This window comes from Anabrus simplex, chromosome 5 (assembly GCF_040414725.1).
Source record: "Anabrus simplex isolate iqAnaSimp1 chromosome 5, ASM4041472v1, whole genome shotgun sequence".
Lineage (NCBI taxonomy): Eukaryota > Metazoa > Arthropoda > Insecta > Orthoptera > Tettigoniidae > Anabrus > Anabrus simplex.
This window is the reverse complement of record NC_090269.1, coordinates 83057211-83080098: the sequence shown is the minus strand read 5'-3', so window position 1 is coordinate 83080098 and position 22888 is coordinate 83057211. Positions and strand designations below refer to the sequence as shown.

Below are 22888 nucleotides of genomic sequence, written 5' to 3'. Positions count from 1 at the left end.
GAGGGTCTCGGGTTCGATTCCCGGCCGGGTCGGGGATTTTAACCTTAATTGGTTGATTCCTACGGCACGGGGGCTGGGTGTATGTGTTGTCTTCATCATCATTTCATCCTCATAACGACACGCAGGTCGCCTACGGGAGTCAAATAGAAAGACCTGCACCTGGCGAGCCGAACCCCTCCTGGGATATCCCGGCACTAAAAGCCATACGACATTTCATTTAATGGTACGATGTATAAATTACATAAATATCCTGCTTTAAATAATGAAACCCAAAGTGTGGAAGTGTACAAGAAGCTGACAATAAAATAGCCTGCCTTTACAAATCAGTAATTTCCATCGTCAGTGTGTTCGGAGAAGACTTAAATATCAGTAACATTTCATAAACTATTTTCTCATATTAACAAATGTCTTTGTACTCCAAATTCGTCCAGAATACCTCACAACAGTAGTTTAACTTTGTACTCTTGAAAGCTACGAAGCCTAAATTCGACGGGTAACAGGTCTTTATTCGAGACAACAATGATTCATCCTAAAATGCATTGTTCACGCTAGCTTACGAATACAGCTGAGCTCGATTTTAACGCCTACGATAGACGTTCGAAGTTTGTCTCTCAAGTCAGCGTATATCAATATAAACATCTCCGACCTAAATTTGTATATTATTTGTATCATTACAGTCGTGATCATGTGAAGCTCAAACACAGTGATCGAAACTGAGTAGTTCCAGCATCGTAAAGGGGCTTGAAACCTACAATCTAATGGTTTGTACTGTATATACATTCAACAATAAAATGTTATCAATAATGTATTTACATTTTACATGTATTTCTATTATGCTTGATTATATAATGTAGCATATTTCGAATTTTGACATGTTGATTCATGTAAGTATTATTGAAAATCATGTATCTCCTTATGTTATTTCGTACATGAATATTGAGAACCTAATTTGTGCTTTAATGGAAAAAAGGCAGTTGGATTTAAATGCCTATGAGTTGTGTCATCATCAAAGGTATTCATTCGCTATTTGACACTTCTCTTTTCTTGTTTGATAAACATAGCCTTAATGCTAGTAGTGTTGGTTGCCGATGTTCGTTCAATGGAGCTGCCAGTTTATTACTTACATTCCATGTCCATTTCAGGTGCAATGTTTTCAAACTTTAGCAACCGAGGCAACCTTGTTATTTACTGTGCAGCGTTCATTAAGTCTCCCACAAGCCAGAAGATGTGTTTGGCCCTGGATGGTGTCACAATCTCACTGTGAGTTGTTTCCTGCCTGGAGAGATTTGCCTTCATCTTGAAACATCGATTCTGAGCCTGTTTAGAGATCTCCAGATGTTGTAAGGGAAGTGTCTTCGAGGGGCTAGTTCTACCCTGACCTGCACTGCTAGATCATTCAGATTCTCCTTTCACAACTTCATGCGAGTTCTTTCTTGAGATCCTTGAAACACCTGGGATCTAGTGCAGCACGTCTTCCTAGACTGCAGGCGGCGTTCAGATGGGAGCAATCCATACAGAGGTTGGCGTGATCTTCCATTTTATTTTTACACTTGTCATCTGTTATCATCTTCCTTCGCACATCAGGGGGTAGAATTTGTGAACAGATGTTGGTTTTTAGACATCCTGTGATGATGAGGCCATCTGCCACCGATATGCATAACCGCAGTGCTGATGTTTGCATTGTCACTGGATGAGTTCCACAAGTATGGGTGGTGAGTTTACGCGAGATATTGTGTCTAGAACACATTTTTTTTCCTTTTGTATTCAAGCAATGTTGCGTGTACGGAAAAGTGCGGTCAAGCATTACTCCGAACTGTCAGACTAAACCGGACAGATTACAATGAAAATATAGATTTCTCTAGCGGTAAAAATTAGGATTGGGGACTTTTCGCAATAACTATATTAGGAGAAATCTTAAACAAGCATGTACTTATGTATTTTCATTTTTATAATGCAGTTTAACTCTCTGGTGCCCCGCGTTACATATAAGTAACATTGGGAATTTAGTATTTTTTCTGTCGCTATGAAACATCTCTGCCGCTAATGCCCATTGTGACAGATCAGTAACAATACATACCATTAAGTTTTCAATTATGCATAGAAGTTTATTTTGTTTTAATTATATTGATTACCCTACCATGTCTCTCAGTCATGGCCTTCCATAAACACTTCACATCACAGCCTGGGAGACCACATCAACCATCTGTACTCTAACACCCCTATTTGATAGCGAATCTCTCGTCATGGCCACCTCATCAATACTTCACATCACAGATTGAACGGTTGCTAGGTAACATTGCATCACACATTTTGTATCGCAAATTTTCTAACGCAAATTTTTATATGATCCTCAGTCATAAGACGTATATCAAACTTCAGGAACACAATATTGTTTCGTAAGTAATACGATAGAATTATTACTGCCATTAAGTTTATTTTGTCTTAATTATACTGATTACCTTACCAAGTTTCATTGCAGTTAGATAGCTTTTTAAGCGTGGGTGCCATAGTGTCAGCCATTGAAGTGTCTTTTGAAAGGATTCGAAGTTTCGCATCCATAATTCAGTTCTAATATCACTAAAGTATTGTATACACTTGGGCTGAACTCTAATATCATGGTTGTCGAAGACCCTTTTGAGAAGACAACCAAACGCCCCACCAGTATTTCAGCGGCTCTTACCACTTTCTCACAGGTGCCTCCCAAGATGAGGGAAATGCTCGAAATTGTGTATGGTCTCGCCATTGATCATGATGGAGAGAACTGCCTTTCTTGGAGTTTTGTGGAGGTTAATTATAAGTCTGTGTTTTGTCATTGCTAAGATCTATCTGGCTACGGAATTAAAGTGCAAAATATTACAAAAATAAACAGATAGTCTCAGCATGAATCAACATCTAAGCACAGAATTGTGTTCAAGAATCGACCACAAGAATTTGTAATAACGACAATATTCGCCAAGTTCTTGAGTAGGAAGCACGTGAATGCAGAATGAAGAATGGCATGACGTAATTACTGGAAACTGCGGTGACTGCAAGTGATCCCGTAACTATATTCTGTTTATAACAAGCAGAGCATCAAGACCATCCGGTCAAGGAAGAAAAACGATCTAGATTGTACCGTGCATAGTCATGGTAGAAATGAAGGCAGGAATGACAAAAAATACTTTTGATCCTACTCTATCAAGTAAGAAAACAACCAACATTCATAAAGATACGGATTTACGATACCAATAGCTTTATATAAAGAAAGACACAAGGACCAGGATCATGATGAGTATTGCTAACAAAGAACAGACTTCTTTCCATACGAGAATATACACTGTACACTGCTGAGAGGAATCTAAGGAAGGGAAATGAGCCGCACAGGGTGGCTTGGTCGGGCCTTGTTCTTTGGCTGGTGGAAGTATAAAAAACGTCGTGGATTTTGTTTCACAGGAATGATGGTGATGAGGACATTTTACGCGTTGGACTCTTTGAGGTCTTGCAATTTGGCGAGCTGATGGGGTTCCAGTTCATCTGGGATACTTCCCCGCCCACCTACCACTGGCGACTTCTGTTCCTCTACTACTTCAGGTTCCGCTGGTGGTGGATCTGGTTGTGAAGGTGCCTGTGGTCGTGCTGCAGATGGTGGTGGTTGGCTCTGGGAGTTCTCCGCCGTGCTTGGCCCGGTGTACGTATCCTCTTCACTCCCGGTACTGCTGCTGATAGGAAATGGAGCGGAGTCTGTGGGTAGATCGTCCTCAATATCCGCCGGATCATCCACACGGCTCTCAGGTCCCACTGACGCCTCTTCATAGCCCGGAGGCTCCTCCTCCTCCTGCACCTTTGCCTCCTCTTCCTCCTGCACTGCCTTCTCTTCCTCCTCGGCGACCTCTGGATCTGCCGTCTTCCCTGCTGCAGCCTGCTCCTCTTCTGTGGGAGGAGGTGGGAAAGGCTGCTCAGGCTCCTCGATCATGGGTGTAGCGGCGGTGATAACAATCTGCGCCACTCCCAGACCGAATGCATCCCCGTCACCAGCGATGAGCGGAGGAACTGGCTTAGGTGGTGCAGCAAATGGAGGTTCTTGTTCTTCAGAATCTCCACCAGGCTTTGCGTTGTCTTCGACGAACTGAAAAACGATAGAAAAACTAGAATCGTTTCGATATTTTTCACCTCACCAATTAACATTATTAAATGTTGATGTGGTTCCAATAGCATTAACAATAATACATCATACAATTTATCGAGTTACGAAAATGTCTCAAAAAATTATAGAAAGAATGTAAAATCTGCAAAGTATTTTCATAAAATTGAATTAAATCTGAATAAAATTCCCCTACGGAAATCTGAATAGTTTTTGAAACACAATATCTCAATTTTCCACAAATTTACAATAAAATTGAAAGTTATTTGAATAACAATTTGAAATTGTATTTCTTATTGGTAGTTATCTAATTCCACTATAAAAGAGTGATTACTGACGTTTTAGATCAGAACGCTACTTAGGAGGTATCGATTTTCACAATAACTAGATATAAATTCGTATTCGCCCATTTCCCTTCGTACACTTGTCTATAAAAATGTACTTAAGTCATAATTGTATCTCCGTCAGATCAACGAAGATACCTAAGATAATACGTTCTACGAAGATGGACAGAAACATATATTAGCTAACACAGTTAACCATGAAGTATCATTATACTATTTTAATATACTTTTGTTATTGGATTTGGGTACGAACTAATGAATTCTGGATTAGATAACTTTTGAAATTAATGCTACTATAAGAGATCTTATTTAGTGACTTAGTTTAAAATCCCTGTTACTTCGGATGTAATATACATTTAAGATAAGACACCAGTTGGAATTTACCCGTGTTGCATGTCCCGACCCCAGTCTATTCACAAATATACAAAATAAATAGCCTGTGTAACGTTCGCGTAATTCCCATACATCTTCGGTGTTGAGGAATAAATACTTTTTCAGTTGTTTTCCTGGTATGGTTATTTTAATGGTTACAGTATCCCTTAAATACCTTGTCTGTTACAAAAATAAGGAAGTGGAAACAGACGAGATCAGCTTTCTAGCGATCATAGTCGCCTTTAGTCAACAATCCTAGCAACCTAGTACTCTAATACAGAATTTTCGAAAAGCTGTTCATGCCCCCATGTAGAAATAATGATTATAGATTGGGGCAGAAAATTCATAATCTTGGTTTGTCGAACGACTACAAAGAAAGGACTGAAATTGGAACACGGCTGACGTGGTGCAGCTGAGATTGAAGATAGTTTCGGTTTTTCGTTACCAATGGCACGGAATGACGAAATATTTATGAGTTTGAAGATAATTTTACGTGATTTTTTTGTTTTTATTCTCTTCCTTCCCACCACCAATGTGGACATATTCTTCTGTGGCACGGCCGAAAACCACAAATGCTTGTGAGTCCATTCATTCGCACCTTCCCAATGCCTTCTACTCTCCACATCTGCCCATAGCCACGCACATAGAAACCCTAATGGGTCTCAGACAGATTCCTATGTCAAGTGAAACAGCATAAGTGATACTTTTTAAATATCTCCTTCATATCCATAAGAAGATGGAGTTTTTACAACTACAGCTCGGAAAGTAAAAACATGGTAATTATTATTATTATTATTATTATTATTATTATTATTATTATTATTATTATTATTATTATTATTATTATTATTATTATTATTATTATTATTATTGTTTTTGCAGATTTTGGAAGTAATATCACATCATTTCGGTTAAATTGTGGCATTGGTGTGAATTGAATTATTTTGCATAAATATTTCACGTATTTATATTATTATATACATAACTGTGATATTAGTTTGCTTTTCGTCAGTCCATATTTTTGACTCCATCTTAATGTGTACTAAATAAAAAAATTATCAAGACAAAATACTTTGCCCAAATCATCCTGCGAAATGATGAACAGTCCCCAGTGTGCATAACGTGGAATGGAATGCTTTATCTTGAGTTTACCTGTTAATGGTACAAATGGGACAAGATGGGCTACCAGTTACATTTAATATTATGTGAACGACACAGGCTATGTCCGGAATTGCAAGTTCTCCAAGCAGCTCGGACTTTCCCAGTGGTTAACATATAAATATATACAAGACCAGGAGTGTATATAACAAATAGAATAAATATTTCTTAAGAGTAGCTGTAAGGAAATAGCAGAGTACCTACGTTCAGTATTATACATAAATATAGTTCAGGCGAAATTGAGACATGTGTTGGTTTCTGAACAGATTTCAACAATCGTGAACGATATTTTCTGACGTAAAATGTAACAGAAAATCTTGCAATGAATTGGATTCTATTTGAACTTTTCCATGATGCTATACGTCATTAAGATCTTTCCTTATTTTATTCACTCTAGTATATTGAAAGTAATATTTTAATGGTTTTCAAACAGAATATAAAATCGCAAAATTATATTTTGTAAGTTACAAATAACAGGAGGGGCTGTAATAACTGGGTTCTATTTAATCGTCTCCAGCTGAATGATACAAAATAAATTAATGAATGAAGAAATAAATAGATAAAATTAGTCATTAAATTAAATGAATTGTGGTGGTTAAGATGAGTGATTATTATTTCAAGGAGAAATGCAAGGTAACCATCACTAAATATTTACTCAAAATAAATAAATAAATAATTTTTTTTCCAAGTTGATTTACGTCGCACCGACACAGATAGGTCTTATGGTGACGATGGGACAGGAACGGGCTAGGAGTGGGAAGGAAGCGGACGTGGCCTTAATTAAGGTACAGCCCCAGCATTTGCCTGGTGTGAAAATGGGAAACCACGGAAAACCATCTTCAGGGCTGCCGACAGTGGGGTTCGAACCTACGATCTCCCGAATACTGGATACTGGCCGCACTTAAGCGACTGCAGCTATCGAGCTCGGTAATAAATAAATAAATAAATGAATAAATGGTGGTGGTGGTGAGTAGTATAATTGGATGGTTCGGCCGCCACCGCCACCTCCGGCTCCCAGTGGCCACCTCCACCTCAGCCAGTGGCCTCTTCCAGTACTGCCAACTTAACCTAACTAGCGCGACAGTACTGCCAACTTAACCTAACTAGCGCGAAATTTGAATTTGTAAACAAAGCCACGTGCTTTTTGACAGCTGTCATCGACAACAACGCATCGCTAACCTCAGTACTGCCATCTTGACGGGCCTAAACCTCAGTAGTGCCAACTTAACCTAACTAACTCGAGATAAACAAAGCCACGTGCTTTTTGACAACCACGTGCTTTTTGACAGATTTGTAAACAAAGCCACGTGCTTTTTGACAGACAACAACGCATCGCAAACCTCAGTACTGCCATCATGACGGGCCTAAACCTCAGTAGTGCCAACTTAACCTAACTAGCATGAGGTAAACAAAGCCACGTGTTTTTTGACAGCCACGTGCTTTTTGACAGATTTGTAAACAAAGCCACGTGCTTTTTGACAGACAACAACGCATCGCTAACCTCAGTACTGCCATCTTGACGGGAATAAACCTCAGTAGTGCCAACTTAACCTAACTAGCTCGAGATAAACAAAGCCACGTGCTTTTTGACAGCCACATGCTTTTTGACAGCTGCCATCCGCCATCTTTAAACTACAGAGCGCTGTGCTGCCCTCTTGCGTCACCTGTCATCGGCAGTGCTGCCATCTTGGCGGGCCTAAACCTTAGTGCTACCAACTTAACCTCACTAGCTCGAGATAAACAAATCCACGTGCTTTTTGACAGCCACGTGCTTTTTTGACAGCTGTCATCCACCATCTTTAATCCATAGAGCACAGTGCTGCCCTCTTTAGCTACTTACCTTTGAAATGTGGTGGCGGATAATTTGAAAAATGCTTTTTGACAGCAGCCATCTTGCATCGCAAACCTCAGTGCTGCCCTCTTTAGCTAGATACCTGTGGTAGCAGACAATTCCACGTGACAGCAGCCATCTTTAATCAAGAGAGCACCGTGCTGCCCTCTATGTGGTGGCGGCAAATTGAAAAATTCCACGTGCTCTTGTTTGGAAACAAACTCACGTGCTTTTTTGACAGCTACCATCCACCATCTTTAATCAACAGAGCACAGTGCTGTACTCTTTAGCTAGATACCTTTGAAATGTGGTGGCGGCAATTTGAAAAATTCTATGTGCTCTTGTTGGGAAACAAAGCCACGTGCTTTTTTGACAGCTGTCATCCGCCATCTTTAATCAATAGAGCACCGTGCTGCTATCATGCGGACAATTTCATCACCTATCACCCGCCATCTTTAATCTACAGAACACCGTGCTGCCCTCTTTATGGCTACTACCTTAAGCATGTAGTAGCGGGCAATTTGAAAAGTTATGTTAGCTATCATCCGCCATCTTTAATCAAGAGAGCACCGTGCTGCCATCTTTAGCTAGATACCTTTGAAATGTGGTGGCGGCAAATTGAAAAATTCCACATGCTCTTGTTTGGAAACAAACTCACGTGCTTTTTGACAGCTACCATCCGCCATCTTTAATCAACAGAGCATAGTGCTGCCCTCTTTAGTTTGAAATGTGGTGGCGGCAAATTCCACATGCTCTTGTTTGGTAAACATAGCCACGTGCTTTTTTGACAGCTATCATCCGCCATCTTTAATCCAGAGAGCACCGTGCTGCCCTCTTTATCGCAGTAGATGTAAATTCGTCACCTGTCATACGCAGTGCTGCTATCTTTAGCTAGATACCTTTGAAATGTGGTGGTGGATAATTTAAAAAGAAAAATTCTACAGCAGTCCTCTCTCGACGCTAATTGCATAAGATGGCGGCTATACATGACTCCTTAAGGGTGCTTACGCAAGATGGCTGCTATACACAAGTTCTTATGAGACGCCCTTGGGATGCTTGCGCAAGATGGTGGTTATACAAGGCTCCTTATGAGACACCCTAGTGATGCTTGCGCAAGATGGCGGTTGCTCTTATGAGGCGGCTTAAGGGTCCTTGCACAAGATGGCTAGAGACGCCCTAAGGATGCTTGCGCAAGATGGCGGACACAAGATGGCGGCTATACACGTCTCCTTATGAGACGCCTTAAGGGTGCTTGCGCAAGATGGCTGCTGCTCTTAGCTTAGAGGCTAACGTGTCGTGCTAGTTCGATTCATTAAATTTAGGGCTTAAATGCAAAATGTTAAATATCTCGAAAGCAGTGCACCGTAGAGCAAAACGGACAAAATTTTTCTGCCTAATACCCAGGTTCGCAGTATGAGGAACAAGAAAATCATAGTCTAATGATGGGATCAACGGTTCGGTTCCTACTTAGGCCCTTTGGCATTTGCTCTGTTTTAGCTTGTATTGAAGCGAGTCTTCGTAACATGATCAGGTTTAGCTATGGTAGAGAGTATAACGTGCCGTGCAGGTTCGATTCATTAAATTTGGAGGCTTAAATGCAAAATGTTAAATATCTCGAAAACGATGCATCGTAGAGCAAAACGGACAAAATTTTTCCGCCTAATACGTAGGTTCGTAGTATCAGGAACAAGAAAAAACATAGTCTAATGATGAGATCAACGGTTCGGTTCCTACTTAAGCCCTTTGCCATTCGCAGCTATCTATTTCTACAAGATGGTGGCTGCTCTTATGAGAAACAAGATGCCTTGAGACGTCCTAGGGATGCTTACGCAAGATGGCAGACACAAAATGGTGACTATACATAGCTCCTTATGAGACGGCCTAGGGGTGCTCGCACAAGATGGCGGCTACTCTTATGAAGAAAGCTAGCTTAGAGGCTACTGCGCAAGATAACAGCTGCTGTTATGCATGTGGTGGAGGGCAATTTGAAATTCTATGTGCTTAATCAACAGAGCACCCTGCTGCCCTCTTTAGCTGAAATGTGGTGGTGGATAATTTGAAAAATTCTTTTGACAGCTATCATCTTTAAACAAAGGCGACTATACATAGGCTGTTAAGGCCTTATCATTCTCCTCCTCCTCCTCCTCCTCCTCCTCCTCCTCCTCCGCCTCTTATGTCAAGGCATAGCTTTATATCGAACAAGTTTAAACCTGCATCGCGAAGGCAAGCGTGTGCAGCGATAACATTATTGTGCATGTTTAGACTTTCGAAACATAAGAAGAGTAGAATCAAACGCTGTACTCGATACGACATGTGATCAGAACATTGATTGATGCGTTCAGAAAACAAAATAAGTGATCAAGACTAGAATCGAACAATGTACTCAATACATCATGTGTTTAGAATATGTCAGGGGATACGCTTGTTCTAAGAAGATCAGATTGAAACATAACAAGACTAGAATAGAACACTGTAATCGATGTTGTTAACTTCAACATGTGATCAGAACATTGATTGATGTGTTCAGAACACAAAATAAGTGATCATGACTAGAATCGAACACTGTACTCGATACAACATGTGATCAGAACATTGATCGATGTGTTCAGAACACGAAATAAGTGATCAAGACTAGAATCGAACACTGTACTCAATACAACATGTGTTTAGAACATGTTAGGGGGTACCCTTGTTCTAAGAAGATCAGAATGAAACATAACAAGACTAGAATCGAACACTGTAATCGATGTTGTTAACCTCAACATATGATCAGAACATTGTTTGATGTGTTCAGAGCAAAAGTACAATTTTGATGATTTGCGCAGCTAACTCGCTCGGTAAACGATATAGCCAAAGTATATCTTCAAATTATTTACCTTCCATCATTCGTCTTGTGTGTAAAAATCAGTCGAACAAGTTATCGCATAAACATGGCTGAAAAAAAATCGTGATAGGGTATGGAACCCAGGGGTTATATCTTATCAGAAGGGCAAAAAGGATGAAAGGACTCTTCCTCCTCCTTACCGCACATTCCTTGGCTAAAGGGCTAAAGGGCTAAAGGGCTAATGGGCTAAAGGGCTAAAGGGCTAAAGGTGCAACAACCTCATCGATCGCTATCAGCAAGAACGCTTGTACTTTGTTAAGTGTAGAAAATTAATCTTTATTGGTAAATGGTTTTATGTTCAGAACAAGGAATGGAACCTAGGGGTTACGTCTTACCTAATAAAATCCCCGAGGTGCGATGAGTTACGTTTTTCGAACTAGTGTTTTGAACACTGAACTTTTCAAGATGGCAAGAGTGAGGTTAGCAATGTTCTGTTGTTGGATTTTAAATTCCGCGCTACAACATGCATAAGGTGGCAGCCCTTGAGGTTTACTCCCGTAAAGATGGCAAGAGTGAGGTTAGCAATATTCCGTTGTTGGATTTTTAAAATTCCCCGCTATAACATGCAAAAGGTGGCAGCCTTGAGGTTTACCGCCGTAAAGATGGCAGCAGTGAGGTTAGCGACGCTCCATTGTCCTTCAAAGTGAGGTTAGGGTTCGTCAAGAAGACAGCTGTCAAAAAAGCACGTGGCTATGTTTACCAAACAAGAGCACGTGGTCGTGACGTCACGGTCACGTAGTATGCTGCCTCAGCATGCAAAGTTCAATGTCTACACCTACGTAGTTCACACTCTGCTATGTTCACAAGATTTTTATACATCACTATTCTTTATGCTTTAAGTTCATTCACATAGGCTATGCTAAGATAGCAGCACAAACACATGCGAACTTTGTACATTCTAATGGAATAAGTTTAGTACTGTGTGCGTCATGGATACATGATGTGTGCACGCATTTAATCTTGACTATACGTAATGCTGCTGCTTTGTTTACAAGATTTTTATACATTGCTATTCTTTATGCTTTAAGTTCGTGCACGCACAAGCGATACTCGTACGCTCTAGCAGGAGAAGTTTAGTACGATATTCGATACATACATTATCGATAGGTGATGTGTACACGCTTTAGAACATAGCTCATATTTATGCTTTAAGTTCGTGCACATGGGTTAGGGATACACAAAAGCGATTGCTACATGCTCTAGCGGAAGAAGTCTAGTACGATAGTAGATGCATGTAAAATCGATAGGTTATGCTAAGATAGCAGCACACTTACATGATTTTAGCACAATCTAGTGGGAAAAGTTTAGTATGATAGTCGTTTCGTGCAAAATCATTAGGTAATGTGTAAACGCTTCGAAACAAGGCTATTCTTTGTACTTTAAGTTCATGCGTACAGGTTATGCTAAGATAGCGGCACAATCTAGCGCAAGAAGTTTAGTACGAGAGTCGATGTATGTAAAATCGATAAGTAATGAGTACACGCTTTAAAACATGGTTATTCTTCGTACTTTCAGTTCATGCATCTTAGTTATGCTAAGATAGCAGCACAATCTAGCGGAAGAAGTTTAGTACGATATTTGTTGCATGCAAATCGATAGGTGATGTGTACACACTTTGAAACATGGCTATTCTTTTTACTTTAAGGTCATGCGTATAGGTTATGCTAGGATAGCAGCACAATCTAGCGGGAGGAGATTAGTACGAGAGTCAATGCATGCAAAATCCATTGGTAATGTGTACATGCTTTGAAACATGGCTATTCTTTGTACTTTTAAGTTCATGTGTATAAGTTATGCTAAGATGCCAGCACAATCTAGCGGAAGAAGTTTAGTACGAGAGTCAATGCATGCAAAATCGATAGGTAATGTGTAAACGCTTTGAAACATGGCTATTCTTTGTACCTTAAGGCCATGCGTATAGGTTATGCTAAGATACCAGCACAATCTAGCGGAAGAAGTTTAGTACGAGAGTCGATGCTTGTAAAATCGATAGGTAATGTGTACACACTTTGAAACATGGCTATTCTTTTTACTTTAAGGTCATGCGTATTGGTTATGCTAAGATTGCAGCACGATCTAGCGGAAGGAGTTTAGTACGAGAGTCAATACATGCAAATTCGATAGTTGATGTGTACACGCTTTGAAACATGACTAATCATTGTACTTTAAGTTCATTGGTATAGGTTATGCTAAGATAGCAGCACAATCTAGCGGAATAAATTTAGTACGAGATTTGATGCATGCAAAATCAATAAGTAATGTGTACACGCTTTGAAACATGGCTATTCTTTGTACTTTAAGTTCATGCGTACAGGTTATGCTAAGATAGCAGCACAACCTAGCGGAAGTAGTTTAGTACAATATTTGTTGCATGCAAAGTCGATAGGTAATGTGTACACACTTTGAAACATGGCTATTCTTTTTACTTTAAGGTCATGCGTATTGGTTATGCTAAGATAGCAGCACGATCTAGCGGAAGGAGTTTAGTATGAGAGACAATACATGCAAATTCGATAGTTGATGTGTACTGTACCAGGAAAAGTTGTGGGCAAAGGGCATGAGTAGGACCTCAGGGAGTGGAACTGGGTTTTGGAGCCGATACAGAGAAGGATAGTCTCGCAGAGCGAATAATAGATGGTAAATAATTTTTTTTCAAAACAATTTATTAATTTCTCACCCTGCGGTATGATTGTTGACTCAAAATTTATATTGAAATTAAATGTTGAAAATAATCTTCTTGAAAAAATAAATGGCATAAATATCATTGGTTTCAAAGTCTTTCATATGTGTGAATTTCCACCTAAAGTCTTTTTAAACCTAAGCACACTTTTATAATGGTAAATGGATATGAGAAATTATTAAAAGTTTTCAGTTCTCAGTTCGTCAATCTCGTTATACAGCACACTTGAAATCCTACAGTCTTTCTACGAGAAATGAAATTGACATTAAATTTATCACTTTTGAGAAATTATGGAAATTGTTCACACGCGACACTGAAGTTTCACTGTTCAAAATAAATGAAAAAGTTTAGTCAGTTTGTTACTCACTTATGACAAGAACTGTTGTTACCAAATGTCGAAAGATGGACATCTGGAATGTTCCATGTAGAATCAGGATCGGCGATGTTGACGTTCCCGATGAGGTGATGACAGCTGGAACTGTTGAGTTTCGCACACGAAAATTCATTTAGTGCGACTGGTTATCACTTACACTGTTGAACACTATTTATGGCGTATGAAGAATCACAGTCCTTTCTGTACTAAATACTATTTACAGTCGTTATTGAAACGTTCTTAATCACACAGTTCACACTTGAAGAAAAAAAAGAAAGCAAGTCGATAAGCACAGTCTGTGAACACAGTCATTAAGTTAGATTTTCTGCTAATCCTGTTATATTAACTCAGAAAAGTTCTTACTTTTTCATTCAAAATATTGATGTGACGTGAATAAAGAAATATAATGCAATACTCGAGAGAAAAAAATAAGTTCTGGTGATTCTTAAGTATTAGGCTCTGTAGAAGTTTAATGTTACTTGACGTTGCCTAAGTCCACACGTAATGAAATAGTTAATATTTGTACTCCAATAAGTTCACTCGTGTTACAGTCTTAAATGTCTTTTTAGGATTATATTGTAATCGCGACGCGACATACTAACTGCAGTGCGACGTCCTTTATCGGCGATATTTTTTCGCGTTCTGGAGATACGACGAAAGTACTTCTACCGTGACTGCGCGAACATACTGTACGCGGGCCGGTCTCTTCACTATCTCACTCACACAGTCGTCTGTTTGTCCTTGTACGGTACTGTACTGTACTGCACTGGTTTGCGGGCTATCTGGCCTTGACATATATAGATACCAGCGCAGGGAGGGGTGGCAGCTCTCTCTCGGCCATGTGACCGTAATTACGTAATTTCGTTGAGACTTTAAATTGTTATAACTCAACAACCGTTTGATGAATTAATTTGAAATTTACAGGGATTAACTTTTATGATGTTTGCTATAATTCAGCGTTTGTCCCGTTGAAATTGGTTAAGGTGTTAAAAAGCTGTTAAAAGAAAAATTCTTTCGAGAAATATCTCTAGGGGAGGTGAGCTTCGAGCGACAGGTGACGTCACTTGACTCCGCCTAGCGTACTCGTAGGGTCTGGCACATACTGGAACATTCTTTACATGGATGTTCGTACGTCGGTCGGATCTTTAATGCTGGAAATAACATTTCTTTCAATTAATATGGACCATGACCTAGGCCTTCCTGGTACAGTACACGCTTTGAAACATGGCTATTCTTTGTACTTTTAAGTTCATGTGTATAAGTTATGCTAAGATACCAGCACAATCTAGCGGACGAAGTTCAGTACGAGATTCGATGCATGCAAAATCGATAGGTGATGTGTACACACCTTTTTACTTTAAGGTCATGCGTATAGGTTGTGTTAAGATAGCAGCACAATCTAGCGGAAGGAGTTTAGTACGATATTTGATGCATGCAAAATCAATAAGTAATGTGTACACGCTTTGAAACATGGCTATTCTTTCTACTTTTAAGTTCATGTGTATAAGTTATGCTAAGATAGCAGTACAATCTAGAGGAAGAAGTTTAGTACGATATTTGTTGCATGCAAAATCAATAAGTAATGTGTACACGCTTTGAGATATAGCTATTCTCTGTACTTTAAGTTCATGCGTATAAGTTATGCTAAGATAGCAGCACAATCTACCTGCAGAAGTTTAGTACGAGAGTCGATACATGCAAAGTCGATAGGTAATGTGTACACGCTTTAAAACATGGTTATTCTTCGTACTTTCAGTTCATGCATCTTAGTCATGCTAAGATAGCAGCACAATCTAGCGGAAGAAGTTTAGTACGAGAGTCGATGCGTGCAAAATCGATAGGTAATGTGTACACGCTTTGAAACATGGCTATTCATTGTACTTTAAAGTCATGCTAAGATAGCAGCACGATCTAGCGGATGAAGTTTAGTTCGATGGTCGATGTATGTAAAATCGATAGGTGATGTGTACACGCTTTGAAACATAGCAATTCATACTGCTGCTCTGTTCCCAAGACTTTTAAGAATAGCTAATCCTAATGCTGCTATTAGCGACGTCGAGCTAAGGATTGATTACGTGACCGTGACGTCACGACCACGTGCTCTTGTTTGGTAAACATAGCCACGTGCTTTTTTGACAGCTGTCTTCTTGACGAACCCTAACCTCACTTTGAAGGACAATGGAGCGTCGCTAACCTCACTGCTGCCATCTTTACGGCGGTAAACCTCAAGGCTGCCACCTTTTGCATGTTATAGCGGGGAATTTTAAAAATCCAACAACGGAACATTGCTAACCTCACTCTTGCCATCTTTACGGGAGTAAACCTCAAGGGCTGCCACCTTATGCATGTTGTAGCGCGGAATTTAAAATCCAACAACAGAACATTGCTAACCTCACTCTTGCCATCTTGAAAAGTTCAGTGTTCCAAACACTAGTTCGAAAAACGTAACTCATCGCACCTTGGGGATTTTATTAGGTAAGACGTAACCCCTAGGTTCCATTCCTTGTTCTGAACATAAAACCATTTACCAATAAAGATTAATTTTCTACACTTAACAAAGTACAAGCGTTCTTGCTGATAGCGATCGATGAGGTTGTTGCACCTTTAGCCCTTTAGCCCTTTAGCCCATTAGCCCTTTAGCCCTTTAGCCCTTTAGCCAAGGAATGTGCGGTAAGGAGGAGGAAGAGTCCTTTCATCCTTTTTGCCCTTCTGATAAGATGTAACCCCTGGGTTCCATACCCTATCACGATTTTTTTTCAGCCATGTTTATGCGATAACTTGTTCGACTGATTTTTACACACAAGACGAATGATGGAAGGTAAATAATTTGAAGATATACTTTGGCTATATCGTTTACCGAGCGAGTTAGCTGCGCAAATCATCAAAATTGTACTTTTGCTCTGAACACATCAAACAATGTTCTGATCATATGTTGAGGTTAACAACATCGATTACAGTGTTCGATTCTAGTCTTGTTATGTTTCATTCTGATCTTCTTAGAACAAGGGTACCCCCTAACATGTTCTAAACACATGTTGTATTGAGTACAGTGTTCGATTCTAGTCTTGATCACTTATTTCGTGTTCTGAACACATCGATCAATGTTCTGATCACATGTTGTATCGAGTACAGTGTTCGATTCTAGTCATGATCACTTATTTTGTGTTCTGAACACATCAATCAATGTTCTGATCACATGTTGAAGTTAACAACATCGATTACAGTGTTCTATTCTAGTCTTGTTATGTTTCAATCTGATCTTCTTAGAACAAGCGTATCCCCTGACATATTCTAAACACATGATGTATTGAGTACATTGTTCGATTCTAGTCTTGATCACTTATTTTGTTTTCTGAACGCATCAATCAATGTTCTGATCACATGTCGTATCGAGTACAGCGTTTGATTCTACTCTTCTTATGTTTCGAAAGTCTAAACATGCACAATAATGTTATCGCTGCACACGCTTGCCTTCGCGATGCAGGTTTAAACTTGTTCGATATAAAGCTATGCCTTGACATAAGAGGCGGAGGAGGAGGAGGAGGAGGAGGAGGAGGAGGAGGAGAATGATAAGGCCTTAACAGCCTATGTATAGTCGCCTTTGTTTAAAGATGATAGCTGTCAAAAGAATTTTTCAAATTATCCACCACCACATTTCAGCTAAAGAGGGCAGCAGGGTGCTCTGTTGATTAAGCACATAGAATTTCAAATTGCCCTCCACCACATGCATAACAGCAGCTGTTATCTTGCGCAGTAGCCTCTAAGCTAGCTTTCTTCATAAGAGTAGCCGCCATCTTGTGCGAGCACCCCTAGGCCGTCTCATAAGGAGCTATGTATAGTCACCATTTTGTGTCTGCCATCTTGCGTAAGCATCCCTAGGACGTCTCAAGGCATCTTGTTTCTCATAAGAGCAGCCACCATCTTGTAGAAATAGATAGCTGCGAATGGCAAAGGGCTTAAGTAGGAACCGAACCGTTGATCTCATCATTAGACTATGTTTTTTCTTGTTCCTGATACTACGAACCTACGTATTAGGCGGAAAAATTTTGTCCGTTTTGCTCTACGATGCATCGTTTTCGAGATATTTAACATTTTGCATTTAAGCCTCCAAATTTAATGAATCGAACCTGCACGGCACGTTATACTCTCTACCATAGCTAAACCTGATCATGTTACGAAGACTCGCTTCAATACAAGCTAAAACAGAGCAAATGCCAAAGGGCCTAAGTAGGAACCGAACCGTTGATCCCATCATTAGACTATGATTTTCTTGTTCCTCATACTGCGAACCTGGGTATTAGGCAGAAAAATTTTGTCCGTTTTGCTCTACGGTGCACTGCTTTCGAGATATTTAACATTTTGCATTTAAGCCCTAAATTTAATGAATCGAACTAGCACGACACGTTAGCCTCTAAGCTAAGAGCAGCAGCCATCTTGCGCAAGCACCCTTAAGGCGTCTCATAAGGAGACGTGTATAGCCGCCATCTTGTGTCCGCCATCTTGCGCAAGCATCCTTAGGGCGTCTCTAGCCATCTTGTGCAAGGACCCTTAAGCCGCCTCATAAGAGCAACCGCCATCTTCCGCAAGCATCACTAGGGTGTCTCATAAGGAGCCTTGTATAACCACCATCTTGCGCAAGCATCCCAAGGGCGTCTCATAAGAACTTGTGTATAGCAGCCATCTTGCGTAAGCACCCTTAAGGAGTCATGTATAGCCGCCATCTTATGCAATTAGCGTCGAGAGAGGACTGCTGTAGAATTTTTCTTTTTAAATTATCCACCACCACATTTCAAAGGTATCTAGCTAAAGATAGCAGCACTGCGTATGACAGGTGACGAATTTACATCTACTGCGATAAAGAGGGCAGCACGGTGCTCTCTGGATTAAAGATGGCGGATGATAGCTGTCAAAAAAGCACGTGGCTATGTTTACCAAACAAGAGCATGTGGAATTTGCCGCCACCACATTTCAAACTAAAGAGGGCAGCACTATGCTCTGTTGATTAAAGATGGCGGATGGTAGCTGTCAAAAAGCACGTGAGTTTGTTTCCAAACAAGAGCATGTGGAATTTTTCAATTTGCCGCCACCACATTTCAAAGGTATCTAGCTAAAGATGGCAGCACGGTGCTCTCTTGATTAAAGATGGCGGATGATAGCTAACAGAACTTTTCAAATTGCCCGCTACTACATGCTTAAGGTAGTAGCCATAAAGAGGGCAGCACGGTGTTCTGTAGATTAAAGATGGCGGGTGATAGGTGATGAAATTGCCCGCATGATAGCAGCACGGTGCTCTATTGATTAAAGATGGCGGATGACAGCTGTCAAAAAAGCACGTGGCTTTGTTTCCCAACAAGAGCACATAGAATTTTTCAAATTGCCGCCACCACATTTCAAAGGTATCTAGCTAAAGAGTACAGCACTGTGCTCTGTTGATTAAAGATGGTGGATGGTAGCTGTCAAAAAAGCACGTGAGTTTGTTTCCAAACAAGAGCACGTGGAATTTTTCAATTTGCCGCCACCACATAGAGGGCAGCACGGTGCTCTCTTGATTAAAGATGGCTGCTGTTACGTGGAATTGTCTGCTACCACAGGTATCTAGCTAAAGAGGGCAGCACTGAGGTTTGCGATGCAAGATGGCTGCTGTCAAAAAGCATTTTTCAAATTATCCGCCACCACATTTCAAAGGTAAGTAGCTAAAGAGGGCAGCACTGTGCTCTATGGATTAAAGATGGTGGATGACAGCTGTCAAAAAAGCACGTGGCTGTCAAAAAGCACGTGGATTTGTTTATCTCGAGCTAGTGAGGTTAAGTTGGTAGCACTAAGGTTTAGGCCCGCCAAGATGGCAGCACTGCCGATGACAGGTGACGCAAGAGGGCAGCACAGCGCTCTGTAGTTTAAAGATGGCGGATGGCAGCTGTCAAAAAGCATGTGGCTGTCAAAAAGCACGTGGCTTTGTTTATCTCGAGCTAGTTAGGTTAAGTTGGCACTACTGAGGTTTATTCCCGTCAAGATGGCAGTACTGAGGTTAGCGATGCGTTGTTGTCTGTCAAAAAGCACGTGGCTTTGTTTACAAATCTGTCAAAAAGCACGTGGCTGTCAAAAAACACGTGGCTTTGTTTACCTCATGCTAGTTAGGTTAAGTTGGCACTACTGAGGTTTAGGCCCGTCATGATGGCAGTACTGAGGTTTGCGATGCGTTGTTGTCTGTCAAAAAGCACGTGGCTTTGTTTACAAATCTGTCAAAAAGCACGTGGTTGTCAAAAAGCACGTGGCTTTGTTTATCGCGAGCTAGTTAGGTTAAGTTGGCACTACTGAGGTTTAGGCCCGTCAAGATGGCAGTACTGAGGTTAGCGATGCGTTGTTGTCGATGACAGCTGTCAAAAAGCACGTGGCTTTGTTTACAAATTCAAATTTCGCGCTAGTTAGGTTAAGTTGGCAGTACTGTCGCGCTAGTTAGGTTAAGTTGGCAGTACTGGAAGAGGCCACTGGCTGAGGTGGAGGTGGCCACTGGGAGCCGGAGGTGGCGGTGGCGGCCGAACCATCCAATTATACTACTGTGGTGGTGGTGGGGGAAGTGATTTCTATTTTAAGGGAAATTTCAACAAGGCAACCGTACCTTAAAGTTTATTAATTGATAACAACGTTTATCAGAATGATGAAGAACTTTTTACAAAACCTTGCAACGTATCTACCTTTCGATATCACATGGCAACCATAATGTAGTTCAGAAAGAAAACATTTGCTCGCATTTTCATGTTCAAGTCATATGTTAAATGTTAAATCTGACAAGTTAAAAAGTTAAACAAACTGGAATAGTAACACAATAGTTTCTACTGAAGACTTACCTCCTCATCCAGTACCACTGTAACAGAGGGCACAGCCTCGTCAACATCCACCACTGTGGCAGCGTGTAAGACACACACAAACACACGATATAGAGAGATGTAAGTCAAGATTAGAGGAAGAAGCATGCAAACACGACAGAGAAAGCAAAAGGAAGCAGAAAGTTGTGCACACAGAACACACGGTGCATGCCACGGCTTACCCTCTGTGAAGGACCACCACTTAAACCGACTGAGGAGCTAAAACGAAGAATAAGAATATGACTACAGCTCAATTAGAATTGATTTAGGGAAAGAAATCTTGCCTGTGCCATAATACTTCAGGTATTTGATACCTTGTATTTATATCTGCAACAGGAAACGAAAAGTTAAACTCAATATCTGAATTTTTCGAAAGGGAATACGGTGCTAAAATAATCACACCAAGATAAAAATTCATGCATAATCACTTTGAAGGAAAGCAAGCAGTCCAGATATTGAGCTCATTTTCATTGCGGGCAGATTGCTCCATTTAGGGTAAGAAATGAATTTAGGAACGAGGCGCTCAGGCAGTGATTTCGACTTCTGATAGCAAAAGTATAAAAAATAATCCAGTGAAATAATAATGCTCAAACCACGATAATCTGATATAAAATAATAATTGATCACTTTAACAGAGAATTGAATAAAACTGCTTCACCATTTAATGATAAGCTTTACTGATGCAATAAATGTTACTTGTACCTTTTCTCACAAACTCTATGGACATTTTTGCAACCTAAGTAATTTTGTTTTGTTTCCCCCTAGTCTGCTTCTTGTTGGTTACAATCAATTTTTGTTCCTTTTGTGGAAATGAAATCTAATGTTTTGTAGAATGAATAAATGTAGAGAATAAGTTCAAAACGCGTACTAAAAGTATTGTTTAATTATTTTGATTCTACTGTAAAAAAAAATAACTCATCAACTCTATTTCATTTCGAGCTATTTCCTCTAGAATCAAGCACCTATATCATGTTCTGTTTCATTAGAGTTAGTGCCATGAACGAATACGACATCTTCTTTAAACTTTCTAACCAATAGCTTCGATTTTTCTGTAGAAGGAAGTCGCAGTGAAGTATAATTAGGATTGCACAGAGCCGGAAGGGATTCGTCACTTGTACTGCTGCATTTATTGCTCTTGCGGAAATCCCACATCACAGCTCTGCGGCACAATTAAAGTGTTGTAGTAAAATTCATCGCAGACTGGGTTTCAGAGCTCCTTCTGTCGGTGTTTTAAGGGCTCTGGAAAGGTAATTTGCTTTGCGCCAGCCGGAAGTAAGTTATCTTAGTTCATGACGCAGAATTATTTCAATACAACGTTAGGATCTATACTCCGTTATCACTTGATATTCATAGGAGAATTGTCATTTGGGATTGTCCAGGTCACTGACAGGTTTCTGACTCCAATTCTCAGTGATAAATCCACTTTTCATTGATGTGGAAATGACGGCCAACTTTCTGACACCATTACAACAATGCTGTTGTATTCTTTTGTGAGGTTGAACGGAACACAATGGTTTCCTCCCAGAAAAGAACAAATGCGATAGGGTCCACCTGCCAAAATAAAAATTCGGGTCCCCCTCAAATGAAACGTAATGACCTTTGAATAATAAATATAAATTTAATTACAGCAGGTAAAAGTAACGAGATGTATTGTCAGGTTGAATAAACATGGGGATTATTAGTTATCGTAAGTTTATTAAAAATAATGTTTAATAGCTTTTATTTTACTGCCAACCATGAGCCACTTAGATGTTCGTTCTTAACTTTAATTACTTTCATTGTTCAGTAACTACAGAATTATACTCTGTAATCGATACCGAAGTCTCGGAAATAATCATTTATTCGATTACAAAAAAAAAAAAAAATTAAATCACACAGCTTCGCGCAGAGAGAGCTCGTTGGAAACTTGTTTGACTGATTTTTACTACACCACTTCTTATTGGCATCATACATTGTTATCCTATAAATGTGAGTCAAAAGTTAAATGTTCAGCAAAATTTGTGCATTATGCGATCTCAGGTGCGCTACACATCAACAAAGAATCATTTTCTAACTAAATGTATGTATGTATGTATGTATGTTTAGTCCTCAGCCCGAAGGCTGGTTGGATCCTCAACAGCTCCGCCATCAGCTGTCATAGATGGCCTAGGCATCACTGAAGAGGCGTACTAGGGAAATGAGGAGTGAGGTAGTTTCCCGTTGCTTTCCTCACAGAGCCAGAAGTTGCTATTACATATCAGTCTGCCAAGCCCACTGAAATGCA

The 22888-nt window shown here is 40.1% G+C and overlaps 1 protein-coding gene across 1 annotated transcript in view; it reads right to left on the bottom strand.

Annotated features, from left to right (window-relative positions):
* Positions 1-3263: 3263 nt before the first annotated feature.
* The window catches only part of nwk (nervous wreck), a 1047247-nt gene continuing 1027622 nt past the window's right edge, over positions 3264-22888 (bottom strand). The window contains exons 20-21 of the mRNA XM_068227774.1: positions 20608-20660; positions 3264-4105 (exon numbers count right to left, since the gene is read on the bottom strand). Coding sequence (XP_068083875.1) covers positions 3455-4105; positions 20608-20660 — 704 coding nt within the window. The 3' untranslated portion in view covers positions 3264-3454. The remainder of the gene's footprint in view (positions 4106-20607; positions 20661-22888) is intronic.